The 18,435-nt window shown below is 39.8% G+C and overlaps 1 protein-coding gene across 4 annotated transcripts in view; it reads left to right on the top strand.

Moving 5' to 3' along the window:
• ccdc28a (coiled-coil domain containing 28A) overlaps positions 1-18,435 on the top strand; it is a 223,932-nt gene that overhangs the window by 100,841 nt on the left and 104,656 nt on the right. For all 4 annotated transcript variants that reach the window (XM_067583758.1, XM_067583757.1, XM_067583756.1 and 1 more), the window contains exon 5: positions 14,528-14,621. In XM_067583758.1, coding sequence (XP_067439859.1) covers positions 14,528-14,621 — 94 coding nt within the window. The remainder of the gene's footprint in view (positions 1-14,527; positions 14,622-18,435) is intronic.

Raw genomic sequence — 18,435 nt, 5'->3', positions numbered from 1 at the left:
CTGTCTCTCCTTTTTTTTTTTTTTTTTTACCCCTCTCTCTCTTTCTCCTCTTTCTCTTTTTCGTCTACTCTCTCTCCATCAAGATGCCATTATTCAGGACATTAGCGAAGAAGAGCTAAAAGCTCTCACTGTCGAGGAGGGTCCCAGGGTCCTTTCTGAGAGCTGTGACGCAAACACACGCGCACGCACACACACATGCACGCACACACACTTTGACTACAGAAGTACCTATAGTATAGGTGAAGAGGTAAGAGGTGGTAAAAAGGTCTTATTGCAGACATTACCAGGCATCTAGGCTCCTCTACTTTCCTCTGTGGCCAAAAACATGGACATTAGCTGGCACAAAGAAAAATGAATAGTGCTCAATAAAGTAACATACAGCATGTTGCACTGGGCAGACACCGTGTCCTCATGGGTTTATTTATACTTTGTGAACTTTAATATGCATCATCTTCTCTCTTTTGTTTGCTTTTCTCAGCTTCCCTTTCTCCCGCCACTCTCATAATGCCTCGAATAATCTCTAAAAAGAAAAATTGCTGCTTATTGTGTGAATTAATTGAATAAATGTATTGATGTGTGCAGCGTTCTGGGTAAAAGAGTTTACTTTAAGCTTGGGTATTATGTCTTCTATGAAATTGTATGATTGCGGTTCTTCTGATCAGGTATAAAGGAGGAAACAATAGCATTTAGGCAAAAAGGTTTTTTCTTTGAATTAGTTTTTGGGCATCTTTGTTTGATAGCAAGAGAGATGCAACAAAGGTTCCCGGCTAGATTCAAACCGCGGACAGATCGGTTCATGGTTGGTGTCTTAACCCTTAAGAAAGAGGAGAATCTAACACAAGCTTTTGTGACTCAGCTGAATACCTGTTGCTTTTAATTGTGTCTTCACCTTGTGTTGAAGAAAAACTCAAATATGTGATCAGCTGGATTAGTACAAGCTCTGAAAATAAGTCAGAAAATGTCAGATTTCTAAGTTTAAAATCTAAGTTTTCCTCTGCAGTGAACTGTTGCTTGAACTATGTGAACATTTGGGTCATTGACTCGACCGCTACAAACATTTAAAGCTTCAGTACACTCCAACAGAAGTACTTCTTGTTGTTGCTTGAGTATAACACTCTGAATGGCTTCCAGGAGAGACTGTCTGACAGCATGCGCCAGATTAACACTTTTGCCTTCTGACACGGTGGGACGACACTTACAAAGTAGATCTTTTCCGGCGTACCTCCACCTTTAATCTGAAAACATCCACCAGGATAAGAGAGCATGGCAGTCAGAAGCTGTATGAATCATGACAAACTCCTCAGCCAATTAAACTAGAAATTGTAGATATAAAAAGGATGACCTGTTTGCCACAGAGCGATTTTTGCTAGAGACTGGCATTGAAAACTATCTTAGGCTATAAATACTGTGGAATTAGCATTGGTCCACACTACTGGTCCTATAAATATAAACAACAAGTAAATAAAAGAGAGGAAATTTCAACAAAATCCTCTACAAACTGTGTTCATATGCTACTTTTTTCCATGTGTAACTACATTTTGGAGCCCTGTATCCGGCAAGTGTTGGATCGAGTGACACTTGGCAGTAGTAGAGGTAACATTAGTAGCAGTAAGAATGTAGTAGTCGTGATACTTTGAGTATAATAGTACAGGGGCAGCAGTAATGGGTATTTTATCAGTTGTAGTTGAAGCATATGTAGGAATAACAATTGTAGTAACAACTGTAGTGCTTTAGGCGCAGTTGCTCATTCAAAATATCAATTTGTCTATTATATATTATTGTGCTTTAGGATGTGATAAATTTTCTTTAAATCAACAAAAAAAAGCACAACAGAGATAGCTGCTGTTGCAGTAGTGCAGCCAGGCTGTAACTGTCCTCTCCAGTAAACCTGATACTTCTTACACAATAACTCCAAGGCCTCTCTAACTTCATTTCTGCCATTAATTTCAAAACTTGGCTCTTGAACTTTTCCTAATTATTCCATTTCCTGAGCTCAGGGACTTGGAGGATTTTCATAATTCATCATCCTCCTTTCCTGTCTCTTCTTTTTTTTTCTCCTCCCATCACAATTACTGTAGTACAAAACCATCAAAATTATTCATCTGTTCCCTTTTTTCAATTTACCATTCTTTCTGTCTGTTTTTCTTTCTTTTTATCAGTCCTATGGAGCTCTACACTGCTCATGTATTTATTCATGCTTTTCTGCCTCTGATGGGCGACATGGACGGAGCTGAATAGAGGCAGTGTGTATGTGTGTACGCTTGTGTGTGTGTGTGCATGTAGCTCCGCTATAGACCTCTTCTATTGTGCTGATTCTAAGAGAAGGTCTTAATCTAGCCACTGCCATTACCACTGCTGAGACCTCCGTCCTCCACTTCCCCTCTTGCCCTGATGTTGTGCCCAGCCACGAAGGCCCTTCAGTGGGCTGGCTGGCAAGCCAGATCAGGGTCTTGGGTCTGGGGCTTGGCCTGGATCCCTGGTCCTCATCCTCCAGCACCGACGCCCCCTGCAGCCCCACAATGAAGCCTCCGTCCTGGCCTGACTTGGCCCCGAAGCCGCCTTCCTGGCTGGGGGCCTGGATGGAGGGATGGAGAGGGGGAAGAAAGCCTGTAGCTGGGTGTGCAGTGGAGTGAGGAGAGGTGGAGAGGCTAACAATGCTATCAGAGAGCTGGCGTCCGTCTCTCAAACGTGCACACACACAAACACATAAACGCTGTGTTTGTTTTTATTTATCACAGCTCTTCACACATAGACGACAACAAAGGAAGAAAGGGCGTGAAAAGAATAGAGAGGATCAGAAACAGAAAAAGGAAAGAGCAGAAAAGAGAGAAAAGTGGCAGAGAAAAAGAGAGAAACAGAGCTGAAGGGCTGCTTAAAAAGATGGATAAGGGCAAACATATAGTAAAAGCAAACACAGGAGAAAGACTGGTCTAATTAGAGAAATGTAAAGAGTGCTGAACAAAGAAAGACAAAAGTAAAGCGGAAAAAGAAGATGCAACAGAGATGGAGAGTAGAGGAGAAATAGAAGGACACAAGTGAGTTCGAGAGGGATGTATAAAGAGAAAGGCGGCAGTGTTTTCCACCAGTCTGTTGGCCGAAGCCTCAGTGACATTGTCAGGCCTTCTGGATCCCCATGGAAACAAAAATCAACATGTTTGCTTGAAATGCTTTCATTAACGCCTTGTAGCCGAGCCAAAAAAGCACAACAAGGGACGAGGAGATGCCGAATAAAAAATCCTAACACAAATAATGCATACAAACAAAGGATAAAAAGACTGAAAAAAGAGCAAAAACAAACTTGGTAAAGCAGTTCTGTAGGGGGTTTTTCTCTCTCTTTTTTTTTCCACATCTACTCATTGACCCGTGTCGTTTTGTACACAATGTGACAGGCAGCGTCGGTGGGGCAGATTTTCAGGACGTTCTGAGTAGCCATCACTTTGGGGATCAAACTATGCTCGGTGTAATAATGTTGCCATATTTGCATGGGGTATTATAATGATAGCCTTTGGCACGTTAGAATAAGCCTTGGACAGGGAAAGTAGCTTAAACAAACAGTTTGTTGACTTAATTTAATAAAAAATCACAGATAAATCAGATAAAAAATGAATTAACCTCTGAGCATTTTTATTACACCTGATGTACATTTTAATTCCATTTACTACTAACAATTTTGGCAGTAATTTTACATAATAATATAATAAATGTAGTGCCGTGGTAAATTGATAAGTGCAAAATGCCTTAGACGACATAGACTGGAGTATAATCAAGCAAGGAGAAAGTAGGACATGTGTGTGTCTACCGTCACACACGCACACACACACACACACACACACACACACACACACACACACACAGCTCTGGCATAACGACAATCAATTAAAGCTTCCGCTTCTCCTCTCCTTTAATTGAAATCGAATCACAGAGTTTTACCTCCGCGTCCCACCCCTTTAACTGAGCACGTAAGGAAACGCCTGAGGCTGTTCTAAAGCTGAGCCGTGCTCCCATTTAACCAACGAAGAAGTTTAAGGTAAAAACCATGGCAAGTAATAGGGTTGTTAGGGTATTAAACACAGATGCACACACACACACACTCACGAACACGCATACACACACACACACCAAGAGGCATGCATGCACATGTGCACACATGAGCTAAAGTAACGGGGGTAATTAAATGGTAAAGCTCAGTCTAGCTGAAGTAAACATGTCTAGAAGGAATGTATTTAAGACCGTGACTCTTAACGATCACATAATTGACAACATCATCAGTATTTCTGAATTTCAGCATTTTGTTAATGTCTATATGTATTGTTGCAATATGAGGTTTATTTGTTACATTCTAAATGTCATGATATAATTTCTGTAATAATATTGTAGTATTACATTGCTCATAATTATTGGATTCACTGACAGCGGAAGTCGGAGAAGTGGAACTTTGCGAATTAGAGGCTTATTTTAAAGGTGCAGTGTGTAGAATTTAGTGTCATCTAGCGGAAAGGACTTGGCAGAAATCGAATAATATTTCCATAAGTGTGTTTTAATCAGTGTATAATCCCCTGAAAATAAGAATCATTGTGTTTTTGTTAGCTTAGAATGAGCACTTTATATCTACATAAAGAGCGGACCTTCTTCCACAGAGGCCGCCATGTTTCACCACCATGTTTCTACAGTAGCCCAGAATGGACAAACCAAACACTGGCTCTAGAGAGTGCCTTTCGTGCTTTTTCGTGAGTTTCGGGTATTCGGGTAAGAGGGGTATTCAGTTGGTTGCAGTTGGTCCTTTAAAAGCCAAACCAACTCAATCCATTGACCTTCTGCCTGTGTTAACACATGAAATAAGACCGCCCTGATGGGAGAGATGTATGGCATGTTGTTTAATTTCAAACTCTTCAGCCTTTGTGGTCTGGTAGGTGTATGGATACACTTTCCTGAGATGATGCTGGCAGTTTTGTCCAGACGTCAACATGAATCATTTCTACCCCTGACTGGACAAGTACCATCTGCTGAGCTGTCATAGATCTTCTTGTTTAATTACAGTGCCCAGAGTTGATTGTTAACAAGATTTGGGGCTCTGTAAAGGACTCAAACTACATCTACATTAAGCCGGCAAATTTTAAAACGTCGTTTTCATGCAGAAACACAGATTACAACATTTCAGTGAGAGAAAGGTGGTTATGTTAAACTCTTAAAAGCTATCAATGCGACAATAAAGACAGTGACATTTGCATGAAGGTTTCTGGCGTTGTTGTTGTGGTTGTGTTTCTACTTCTTCTTCCTCTTCCAATGAAATGCGAGTGAATAACAGTGAAATGCTGTGCCACTGCCACTATCTGTTTTGTCATCCGTATGACAGCGTTTGCACAAAGCTCCGTTCTCCCCGTACACAATACAACTTGACACACATTGTTGACAGTGGTGGAGGAAGTATTCAGATCCTTTACTTAAGTAAATGCACCAATACAACAATGTAAAAATGCTTACCAGTAAAAGTTTTTTAAATTCAAGATCCCATTTAAGAATAACTATGGAAGTAGCAGCAAAATGTGTTTAAGTAAAAGTACTCATTCTGTGGAAAAATTAACCCTGTAACTGACATGCAGTACCAGTCAAAAGTTTGGACACACCTGTAAAGGTAATGAAAGACCGAAGGCTTATCATTTTAATATACAAATGTGAAGTAAGATCATTGCTTCTCTCCTCTGTTACTGTGTGTGTCTGAGGGAAGGAATGTTTTCTTGCTATTCCTGATGGGGCCTTTCTTTCTTTCCTTCTGGCTTAGGTCCAAATAAGGTAACAGTTTGGTTCTTAGTATAAGCAAGACATGCTAAGGGGACAGGGGCCATATCTGGCTTGAGGCCCTTGGTTTCTTGAGTCTTAGGGAAAGGTGACTCTTATCTAACATACATGTGCATGTGAATGTATGTTGTAATCCATACATTTATATGATCATTTCTTTGTCTCTGAAGACTATAAAAAAGTCAGTTTGGCTTTGTATAGCGAGACGGGAATGATTTGCTCTGTGTGTGTCTTGTCACCTTATTGTACAATAATGTTTTTCAATCTTCAACCCAACAGTGTTGTGTTTAGTGTTTTCAGACAATTTCCACAACTCGTTCAAGGATTTTTATTTATTTTTTACTGGTTTCTATATTGTAGTACAATACTGAACACAACTATGAAATAACACATATGGAATTATGTAGTAAATATAAAAGCTATCGGCAATATCTTAACCAGCTTCATGAAGTAGTCGCCTGGGATGGTTTTAAATGAACAGGTGTGTCATGTCAAAAATTAATCGGTGGAATTTCTTGCCTTCTTACTGTGTTTGAGACCATCAGTTGTGTTGTGTCAAGGTAGTATTGGTATACAGCAAATAGCCCAGTTCAACTACTGTAGTAATCCATATTATGGCAAGAATCGCTCAACTAAGTAAAGAGAAACAACAGTTTGTAATTACTTTAAGACACGAAGGTCAGTCAATCTGAAAAATTCAAGAACGTTTAAAGTCGAAAAAACCATCAAACGCTATGATGAAACTGGCTCTCACGAGAACCGCCCCAGGAAAGAAAAACCAAGAGTTTCCTCTGCTGCAGAGGATAAGTTCATTAGAATTACCAGCCTCAGAAATTGCCAGTTAATGGCGCCTCAGATTGAAGCCAACATAAATGCTTCCCAGAGTTCAAGTAGCAGACACATCTCACCATCAACTGTTCGGAGGAGACTGCGTAAATCAGGCCTTCATGGTCGAATTTCTGCAAGGAAACAACTACTGAGGGAGACCGATAATAAGAAGAGAAAATGCTCGGGCCATGAATCACAAGGAATGGATGGATGGTATCTGCATGTGTGGTTCCCACTGTGAAGCATGAAGGAGGAGGTGTGATGGTGTTGGGGAGGGGGGCTTTGCACACACCAGCATGGCTACCACAACATTCTGCAGCAACATGCCATCCCATCTGGTTTGCGCTTAGTGGGAAAATCATTTGTTTTTCAACAGCACAATGACCCAAAACACACCTCCAACCTATGTAAGGGCTGTGTCAGAAGACCTGGCCTCCACAACCATCAACCACCTAAACCCAATTGAGATGGTTTTGGATGAATTGGACCGCGGAGTGAAGGAAAAGAAGCCGACAAGTGCTCAGCATATGTGGGAACTCCTTCAAGACTGTTGGAAAACCATTCCAGGTGACGACCTCATGAAGGCTGGTTGAGCGAATGCCAAGAGTGTGTCATAAAAGCAAAAGGTGGCTACTTTGAAGAATCTAAAATTTAAAACATATTTTGCTTTGTTTGCACTTTTTCCCCCCTGTACTTTACTACATAATTCCATATGTGTTATTTCATGGTTTTGATTCCTTTAGTATTAATCTATAATGTAGAAAATGATAGAAATAAAGAAAAAAACTCCAAACTTTTGTATTTGTATTTATTTTCTGGACTGAATCTTTGCTTTTTAGTGATATATATTGGATCATTTGCCCTCTCTGGGCCTCAAACAGTTATTTAAATGAAACCATCTGAGAAGTTTAAAGGGACAATCTCTTTGGTTAAACTGCGAACAGCTCATACATATGAAACTTGACAAGGGCCCCCAACCAACCAAGCGAAAAAAACCCGCCAATGTTGTAAATTTTGCAAGCTCATCATGTTATTTAATGTAAAATAATAATCTGAAAAGCATGTAACTAGTAACTATCTAGCTGTCAAATAAATGTTGCAGAATAAAAATACAATATTTCCCTCTGAAAGGCAGTGAGGTATCAGTATAAAGTAGTATTAACTTACTCATCATAGTTTGCTGATTATTACTGATATATTTTTAGGATATGACTAAATATTGTAACAAAATCTGAGCATGAAAGCTGTAGTCAGGATTTGTAGGGCAATGCTTGTGTTAGTTGTAAATAAATGATGCCATGGAAAAATGATTGATGGCCTTGATCATACAACAAGCTATAGTCTTTCAGCAACTGTTGGACCTTTCAGTAGTATCAAAAGCTTGCACACTAATCGCTGACGTAAATATAAATGCAGCTTGTTTCCTGGAAAAAGTTTCAGTCTAAATGCACGACCACAAAGAGACATGTTTAGCCACTTAGTTGCCACATCTTTCTCTCTCTCTCTGTTTTTATGAATCTATAAATTAATATAGATCGATAAAGAGCAAAAAGGAAGGAATGGATGGATGGATTGATGAGAGGAGGAAGAGCAGGACGATATGTTTAGTAGACGCTTGAATAGCAAGAGGGAAGAAGGGATGGATATACAGTATAAAGACAAAGATGTAAAGACAAGTTGAAAAAGGTGGATTCATATGGACCGATAACGCTACATAAAAGACAAGTCAGAAATAAACAAGTAATCAGAAAGGGACAGAAAAAAGGTAGATAAAGAGACAAAAAACTTGAAAACTGATGGATAGGAACGGGAATGAAGAGAGACAAAGCAAGCAAATGAAAGACAGAGACCTTCTGCCAAGCTGTGATTTCCCAGTAAGAGTTAGCTCTTCATCCTCTGGTGAACCCAGCCCTTCAGGAGAACAAAGCCACCTCATACTGCACTCGTTTATCGTACATTTTTCATCTCTCCTTTATTCCACATGCAAGAGAGCCTCACCACCCCCCTCCCTCTCTCCCTTTCTCTCTGACACAGTGGGATAACCCTCACAACCTCGCACCTCCCCTACAGCTTCACACACACGCACTTTGTGTTGCATTGCCCTGCTCCCTCTCTTCCTCGATGTTTACGCAGCTATCCTTGTTAGGACATTATATCGACTTCCATTTAATGTGGACAGCCTAACCCAAACCCTAAACTTAACCACAACCATAACCAATTTAACCCTAACCTTAACCTTAACCTTACCTCAATTCACATCTTAACCTTAACCCTGACCAGGACCTCAGAAATGACATTTTCTCTCATTAGGACCAGGCTTTGATCCCCATGAGGACTACTGGTCCCAACAAGGTCGGTGTTTATACCAGAAAAGTGCACACACAGTCTTTGCTAGACATTAACAGACACACTTACATGGACAAACACATACTGATATGAACATCTACACTCTCTCTCATCCTTCTTCAGTCTGTAAATGGTAAATGGACTGCATTTATACAGCACCTTTCTAGTCTTATCAACCACTCAAAGTGCTTTACACTATATGCCAACATTCACTCATTCACACACACATTCATACACTGATGGCAGAAGCTGCCATACAAGGTGCCAACCTGCTCATCAGGAGCGATACAGCGCTTCCTGTCCAAAGCACCCCGCAGTGTTTCTATGCTCACCTATTCACACACTCTCACTCACACATCAATGGCGCAGCCATCGGGAGCAATTTGGGGTTCAGTATCTTGCCCATGAACACTTCGACATGCGGACTGGAGGAGCCGGTGATTGAACCACCGACCTTCTGGTTAGTGGATGACCTGCTCTACCTCCTGAGCCACAGTCACCTCAAATAATCAGCACATGGAGTTAAAGAAATAGGAACAATGAAAAATATACTGTATTGTGAAGCTGATCACACATCTTGTCCATGTTTCTGAAAGTTGACTTTATTTTGTTCTGACATGGATAGAAGCTGCTTAGGAAACTGTTACCCGTCTCTTCAGTGAATCTGTAGAATTAGCAGCAGGTGTTTAGATTTCAATTAGTTGTGACAAAACTATCTGCAACTTACACAACTTAATGTCCAAAATACTCAAAAACAAGAAAATGAATGTGTTTTACAAGTATATTAGCTCATATTGTAGCTTTGTCACATGATATAAAGTGACGTCTTGTACCACATTTTCTTTTTTTAATGCAGTTTATTTTCAAAGAGGAGATAAAATCATATGTGATTGTCCTAAGAAAATTATGTATGTATGTAAATTATGTGTATATCTTCAAAACTTTTCATGAACTTCAAAACTAAGAAAAAAAGCCCTGTTTTCACATTTGTGATGAGATTTTACATTGTTTTATTAACTTTAAAGAAATATGAATATTTTATCAACTAATGAAGAAACACTTCATTCTTCTGTTAATTTGAAAAAATCAAATAAAGATGGAATAAAGATAATGGACCAATCTGTAACAGATTACAGTAGCAATTATTAATGCAGAAGTAAATTTAGAATAAATCACAAGTTACGTAGATTCCAATAACTGCCAATAACAAAACATGGGTCACAGTGTCATTTTATTATTAACTGCAATGTACAGCATCTGTATGCAACAACTTCTCAAATCTGGTACTGTTCAAATATCTAGTTTTATTTTATATGTTTTGTGAAAAATTAAAACATCAGCCCTTTTATCACAGCAGACATTTTAACACATTGCATGAAAAACACAGGTGTAATTAATAACATGAGTAGTGGTCTGTTCTAGGCTCTGATACTGGTGCACACTGGTAATTAAAAAGAGCCATCGTTAATGTTATTGGTAACACCTTTGATATCCCTGCTATGACAAGTCAAGATTGTAAGATCAGACTGTTATTTCATTCTAATATAACTCTGTTTATTTGCTTATCTTACAGATGTTAGATTTATGCTTCATTGTTCCAACAGTATGTTTCACTTTGTATATTACAAGAGAAAGGTTTGAGGACTAATCAGTGTGTTTGGCAAAGTCATGCTATCTGCTGATTGCTGGAGTGTAAACTTACACACACTGTATGTTGATTTTCACTTAAATATACTATCAACCAGGCTGACTCCCACACAGTGCAGAAAAAAACAACAGCACAACATAACACCACAAAATAATGTATTAAAATGCCCCTGAAGCAACTGCCTGTCGTTAGCTACACATGCAAATGTTTGCAGCTCATTTTAAAGCAGATATACACAGTTTCATTCTTTCCTTACACTTTAGCTCTTGTACTTTTTGGTTTTTAAGAGGGTCAAACAAAAGGAATCACCGTCTTTACATATGAACATACAGCCCCATGCACGCTGCTTCATCACGCAACAGAAATCTAAAGCTCGTCAGACCCGCCTCGCTTACCCACAGCTGCTGATGCTACGATTGGATGATTTGCGTCAGGGGGAGGGGTTTAGCGAACAGTCAGTTCCACGACAGTTGAGCATATTGAATATTAAAGCCAAGAAAAGCTAGAAATGATGTTATGGTGAGAACTCTTATCTTTATGATCACAATAGAGACTTTTAAAATAGGGACATCATGCTTTGAGATTGTTTCATGATAGCCATGGGTGTTAGATGCAGGGATATTCATTAGTAGTTAATATTATGTTGATTGACGTTTTTACAACAACAGCATTTTCTGAGGTCTCCCGGCATCCGTAGGCTCGCTTATCAACATTTTGCCTCTTGTGAGAATAACTGGAGAGATGTTTAGACAGAAGTTTTGTCAGTACCCCCTGCCCGCCCCTCCCGCCTACACCTCAGTCCACCTCTCTCCCCGGCGCAGGTCAAGAGGCGGTGTGCTGACTCCGCCACCTGCTGTCTGATAGCACATAAACAAACCAAACACTTATTTCCTCCTGAGCCGTACCCCGCAATCACTGCACCAGTAAAACCTCACACTCCATTTACCTTCAGTGCAGGTGACTGCCTGGGCACCGTGTGTGCGCGCGCGTGTGTGGTTGTGTGTGTGTGTTCGGGAGAGAGAGAGAGAGAGAAAGAGTTAGAGTGAGGGATAGAGGACTTGGAGAGTTGGAAAGAGGAATGGAAAAAAGCTGGAGGAAATGAAAGAAGAGACGAAAAGCAAGGAAAGGAACCAAAAAAGTAGTGAAAAAGAGAGATATTGAATAAATAAGAGAGAGATGAAGGATAAAAGGAAATGAGGTTTATGTCCAAAAGTACTGTATGTGTACATTCCTTGTTTTTTATAGTTAGGGACAGTACCCTGAGTTTCAGTGTACGGGAATCTTAATGCTACAGCACACAGTGATAATTGTTGCAACAGTTTGGGGAAAATCCTTTCCTGTTTCAACATGCAAACTCTCCCACACTCAAAAGGACAGTCCCCGAAGGAAGGATTTCACCAGTTTAACGTGGAAGAACTTGAGCAAGCAGCAACTACCTCGGCTTGAGACTGAAGCCAGTGTGAAAGTACCTTAAAGTGCCACTAGATGCTGGCTCCAACAAATCCCCGAGTCCAGTTTACTCCCATTCGAAAAGCGTCAACTTCTCTCTAGAAATACTAAGTTGTGTTTTTTCAAGAAGTCATTATGGTCTCAGTCTAATAAGTGTGCTGGTGCTCATTTTAGAAAATGATTGATCCCTTAATAAGATTTGAAGACTTATAGTAGCTTTGATGTCTGCTGTGCGGGCTTTGATTGACAGTTTGCTCACCTGCTGCCCTCCCCAACTCCTGGATTGACTATTATCGCAATATTTTGGTAAGTTTAATGTCACTTGATATTGCGTGTCTCCAGAGCGTGAAAGGCGACAACCCAACACTCTTTATTTTGAAAATCCTGGCTCTATACAGAAAAGATGACCATAAGCTAAATAACTCTGGGCTTCAAACCTACTCAAACTGAGAGTGAAGGAGAAAAGCAGCCAACAAGTGCTCAACATATGTGGGAACTCCTTCAAGACTGTTGGAAACCCATTCCAGGTGACGACCTCATGAAGCTGGTCGAACGCCAAGAGTGTGCAAAAGCTGCCATCAAAGCAAAAGGTGGCTACTTTGAAGAATCTTAAACTTAAAACATATTTTGCTTTGTTTACATTTTTTTTTTTTTTGCTTTTACATAACTCCATATGTGTTATTTCACAGTTTTGATTCCTTTGGTATTAATTTATAATGTAGAAAATACTAGAAATAAAGAAAAGGCATTGAATGAGAGGGTGTGTCCAAACTTTTGACTATGTTAGGGTGTCCACATACTTTTGGCCATGTAGAAAGAGTGAAAGAGGTAGAGAGAGAGAGAGAGAAAACCCATCCAGATATGTGAGATGGCGCCGTATTAGAGCGTCATCACCGAGATGGCTTGACCTGCCGCTCACCCCCCATCTTGTTTGTGTACTGGTTTATTTGTTGGAAACAACAACAACAACAACAGCAACCAGCCTCTGTAATTATTCCTTAGTGCTGCTTCACTCACTGTAATTATACACCCATACAGTGTGTGTGTGTTTCACACATGTATTCGTCGCTAGACGTGAATGTAGATTACGTGTGTTTCTGTTGATCTGTGTATAGGGTTGTGTGTGTGTGTGTGTGTGTGTGTGTGTGTGTGTGTGTGTGTGTTTCAACAACAATTACACACCCATATTGGCCAGAAAGAGAAAGAGAGAGGAAGAGAGGGGGATGAAGGGACAACAAGCTGAGGTCTTTGTTGCTAAATGACAGTGATTCACCATCAGGCCACCCATTTAGTTTAAGTGTGCTGCTCATTTGCTTGTGTGTGTGTGTGTGTGTGTGTGTGTGTGTGTGTAGATAGAGAAAGAGGGAGCGAGGATGGAGCAGGGCAATGCAACAGAAAGTGTGTGTGTGCACTCTCCCTCTTTCTCCCCTCTCAGTATCATTCAAGAACTGGCAATACACCAAACCCTCTATGTTAAAGTGTGTGTTTTAGCGTTTGTGTGTATCCCTCTGCAAGTGTGCGGATACATGCATAAATATGTGAGTGTGCACGTGTGTAGAAGCATCTGTATTTATGGTGTGTGTGTGTGTGCGTGCACAAGGGCCTTTGTAAGTGATATTTAGCTTGCGCCCTCTCCTTGTCGCTCCTCTCATGCGGAAATTTGTCAGTTTTTGGTTCGTCTGATTTTCAATCTGGCATGTAACCGCTCTCTTTGGGAGGGAACGTTTAAACTCCACCTCGAGGCTCTTTCAGGAAATGTTTTGCTGTTTTTCGGTAGTTTTACTCGAACTGAAGGTTCATCTTGTCCTTTTTAAGGGTCGCAGGGTAACCACATATCTCTGAAAACAACTTTTCTCAGCTCATTTAAAATCAAACTTTATTACAAATGTTACATATATGCATACAGTCACAGACAATGCCAAACGATGATATTAACCTCTGTGGCGTCTAAGAAAGTTGCAACAAATATAATATAACATGTTTTTAGGGATTATTTCCTGTCAGAGACTTACATTTCATTTCTGTCAGAGAGCCATGACAAAATAAGAACAATTTCTGATCAATACAAACTATATCTACATCTTGAATTTGACTAGTTCAGGCAAAGTTTAAGTCTTTGGAAGTGACTTATAATGTAATTAACAGCAGCAGATGGTTTCTTCTGAGGGTGACAACTCCTGCTACATTATATCTGAGTATAAACCAGCAAAAGTGGTTCAAAAGGAGTGTTTAAAACTTTAAAATATCATCATGTAAGTATTTAATGTTTCAGTAAATGTCTCAATTGTTAAGCAATTCTCAACGATCATCCTTGTCGTTCTTTTTTCCTCAGGTAAGTTCTGCTGAGGTGTTTCTTTGCCCCCTTCCAGCTGAGTCTTATCTATTATTAACGTCTGAACATGGTCTCTGAGGATCTGCATCCATTATTAATGTCTGACAATCTCTGTCTTTCTCTCGCAGGGTCTCCTTCTGTCTAATCCTCCTCATCATCCCTCCTCCGATCCTTCGTCCCAACTTCTGTCCGATCGACCGTCTGGAGAAAAGCTAATAACAGGTGTGTCTTCCTCCCTCTTCATGATATCTCTTCCTCCTCCTCCTCCTCCTCCTCCTCCTCCTCCTCCTCCTCTCCCATCCTCCTATCTTCAATCTGTCCATGATTTCTTCTGGGTCACCAGGGGTTTTTAAAAGGTGTTAAATGCGCACGTGTGAGCGTATGCGCACCACCTGGGTAAGGTGGCACTTTGGCAACCTGCTAAACATGTGTGTGTGTTTGTATTAATGATGTATGAAGGCTTGTCTAACTCCTTGAGACAATTAACTTGCATATGCACACACACACACACACACACACACACACACACACACACAGTAACACACTCCATCAACTCGCACATTGTTTACTTACACCTGCACATTGTAGTGTTTTCACTCCACATCTGTCCAACACACACTCACACTCACTGAAAGCATCAATAACTCGTTTTTAAGTGCTGTGTGTAATGTTTTAACGTCAAGAGATTATCACCATAATTTAAGACTTAAGTATAATTAAAATGTAACTATACACTAAGGGAGTGTATATCTACCTGTATGCATTATGTATTACATATTTTCACGTTAGAATTATGGATCCGAACCAGTTATTTTGTCTTTTTTATTCCACACATTCCTTGTTAAATCCTTGCAACTTGCTGAGTATAGTAGAAAATCAGATAAGAAAATTAAAATGAAGTGTTAAGAAGAGAGAGGCGGTGTACAGGAGGTGTGTGTGTGTGTGTGTGTGTGTGTGTGTGTGTGTGGCAGGAACAGACGGTGCTGTGGCCTTTTGTTGGCATGTGATTGTACTCAGGTGCAAGGATGTGTGTGTGTGTGTGTGGTGTCAGATATTCTTTCCTCAGGTGCATCCAGGAGGGGAGTGCCGGGTGTTGTCTTTTGGCAGGAGCTTGAGCTGTATGTGTCTTCCTGAGAGTCTGTTATTACTGTTGTAGGACGACTGTTGCTGGACACAGAAGAATCAGACATTCATCTTTTAACACACACACACACACACGCGCACACACACACACACACACACACACACACACACACACACACACACACACACATACACTAGAAGTCGGGGACCACTGGTCTAGTCCAATGTAGAGAGGTTCAACTTTGAACAAGTTTGATTGAAAATCTAACAGTTTGCATAGAATTATCACTATAATTTCTACTTCTGCCTTACCTCAAAAGTTGATATTGTCCCACAATTTATACAGTATCCCCAGCTGTGACATACTGCTCAGTCAGTACGTTTTTGTCAAATTAAGACCACATTGCGTCTTGCACAACATAAATCTATGTTTCCTACTGACAAGAGACTACTTCTGATTGTTTAACCTCTTAAACTCCACGGGGTCGCCAGCGTCCTGCTTAAGGCGGTTGTAAGCAGCTTAGCATCACGCAGTAATGAGTAAAAGCAATTGGCACAATTTGGCCACTTGGAGATGTTTCAGAGAGGTTCGGGGACACCAGTCACACCACAAACTAAAAACTACCTAGCCCCCATAAGGTTAGGCCTAGAGGTATACAGGTGTGGTTGAAAAGATGTAGAAGCTATGTGGTGATTTGCATAGCTCTGGCATAAAGCATGTCCTAGTTACTGTTATTCAAAAATGAGACATTATAGACAAAGACAGAAACACTTATTTGAGCCATATTTGAACTGATGTAGTTTTAGCCACATGCTAAACAAGCACATTTGCAGAAACTAGAAGATGTAATACATGCATATTGGCCTTACAGTTCTTCTTATATAAGTTTTTCCATTTGGGAATGCCAAATAGGTGAAAATTCCTAAAGAAAAGGTGGATGTCAAGAGGCTGCACTTATCGTTGATTAATCACATGTTGTACTGCCAGACTGCTCTGAATTTTTTAAGGTTTGTGACTCTTACATAGATCAGTTTTTAAACTTTTTTCTTTTTTAATCACTGCAATGAACAAATGGGCAAATCTGTCGATATATATATTACATGTTCATAGTTTTGTAACTTTTTATGGCACTATAGCAGTTTGGGAAAGTTCCACATAGTGTTAGTATCATAAAAATGGAACAGTGGGTGATAAAAGGTTAAAAATCTGCCTCAAATTTAGAAGTTTGACTCTTCTTGAGGAGCAACAAGGAACCGTGATGTCAGTAATCACACAGCATGCTGGCTGCTGTTAATACTCTTTATCTCCTCATATCTTCCTCTCATTTGTCTTGAACCGACGCTGAACGTCTACCGCTCCTTAACAGATTCTTGTAATAAAACACAGTTCTTGGATTTTAATTAGTGCTCAATCTGCTTTTGTATCCCCGTGAACTTCATAAATGCCACATATTCAACAAATAACAATTAGGCTTAATTAAGATGATTAAAAACTCCCATCTAATCCGTCAACACACCGTGTTTATATCTTACGCCGTGCAAGTGTGTGTGTGTGTGTTTTCTCCTTTTCACGCTTGACAAATCAAGATCACCGTATAATGACTGCATAACGAGCGTGTCCTTAAGACACACAGTCACGCACCCACACACACATTTGCACACACACACTCGTGTATTCATATTCACAAACAAACATGTCCTTAAGACAGACGAAGCTTATCAATAGCCGTTAATTAAATTCTTGCGCTTATTAATAAAAGACTTAGAATCGCTGTTTGCAGTGCTCTGTAAGTGTGTGCATGTACTGCGCTTGTTTGTTTGCTTTAATGAAAAGATTTCACCTTGTAACAGTTATTGGTTGTGGGGAGTGTTTGTGTGTGCAAGTACGAGTGTAATGTCTGTACATACAGTATTTTGTGTGATTACTACCTCTAAGTAAATGACAAACAAGAGGAAGATATGAGCATTACGGGTGAGTGATAGACAGAATAAAAGAACTTGAGAAGAAAACGGCAAGAAGAATTAAAAGGTCAGTTTGTAAATAAATAATAAAAAAGCTTTCTTACCTCTAGTTGTATCCAGCCATGCAGATAGTTTTGGTTTTATGTTATCTTTTCTTGTATTTCTATCCTAAAAGGCTTGCCCGACAAACCTTCCAAATTCAATTAATTTAACTCTCTTAAATGCACAAACTTCAACGTGCTTCATGAGATTTGATCTTTAACATAATCTGCTCCCCCTCTTATTGCTATATAAAACTTGCTGTTCTGCTCCGTTTGTGTGTTCTCACTGCAGAGATGAAAATCTTGCACTGACTGTACTTGTACAGGTGTTCGGGGCCCCGAAACGATCAGAATAATACAGCTGCCAGTGATGTTTGCTCTTTACTCTGTCCTTTGACATGTCAAAAAACATCATGTCAAAACAAAGCAGTACATAACATAGAGGCGGTGGTCAATGTAATGTGACAGTCATGGATGACAGAGTATTATACTGTAGGTGATGGTACAACTACTAAACTTTAAAAGTTGCCATGCCAAAATATGCCGATATTTTTTAAGTTGCAAAATGCCATGATGTTGCACATAATTAACATATATTTTAACATAATACATTTATTCAGAATAAGGTATTATAATTATTAAGTGTTTTTCCTCTGTGGAGAAAGGCAGACTATCTGACTCATACGAAAGTTGTGGATCGCTCGTGAATTTTGTTCGTACCTACTGGAAGAGAAGTTCAGCTCAAACAGTTGAATGTGATAAGTTCTCTTAAACCACTCATGTGTGCCACTTCATGACAAATCTGTTTGTTTTTGTTGGGACTACTTTGTACCAAAGAAATAGTCTTTTTGGACATTCACAGTGTGTCCTGTGGATTACTGTGTGTTGCTGAAGTGATGATAACCACCACAAATTCAATTCCAGTTATTTCAATTTGTGCTGAAGTGGTT

The sequence above is a fragment of the Thunnus thynnus genome, chromosome 24 (genome assembly GCF_963924715.1).
Source record: "Thunnus thynnus chromosome 24, fThuThy2.1, whole genome shotgun sequence".
Lineage (NCBI taxonomy): Eukaryota > Metazoa > Chordata > Actinopteri > Scombriformes > Scombridae > Thunnus > Thunnus thynnus.
Note: the sequence above shows the minus strand (reverse complement) of the source record. Positions and strands in the feature narration are given on the sequence as shown.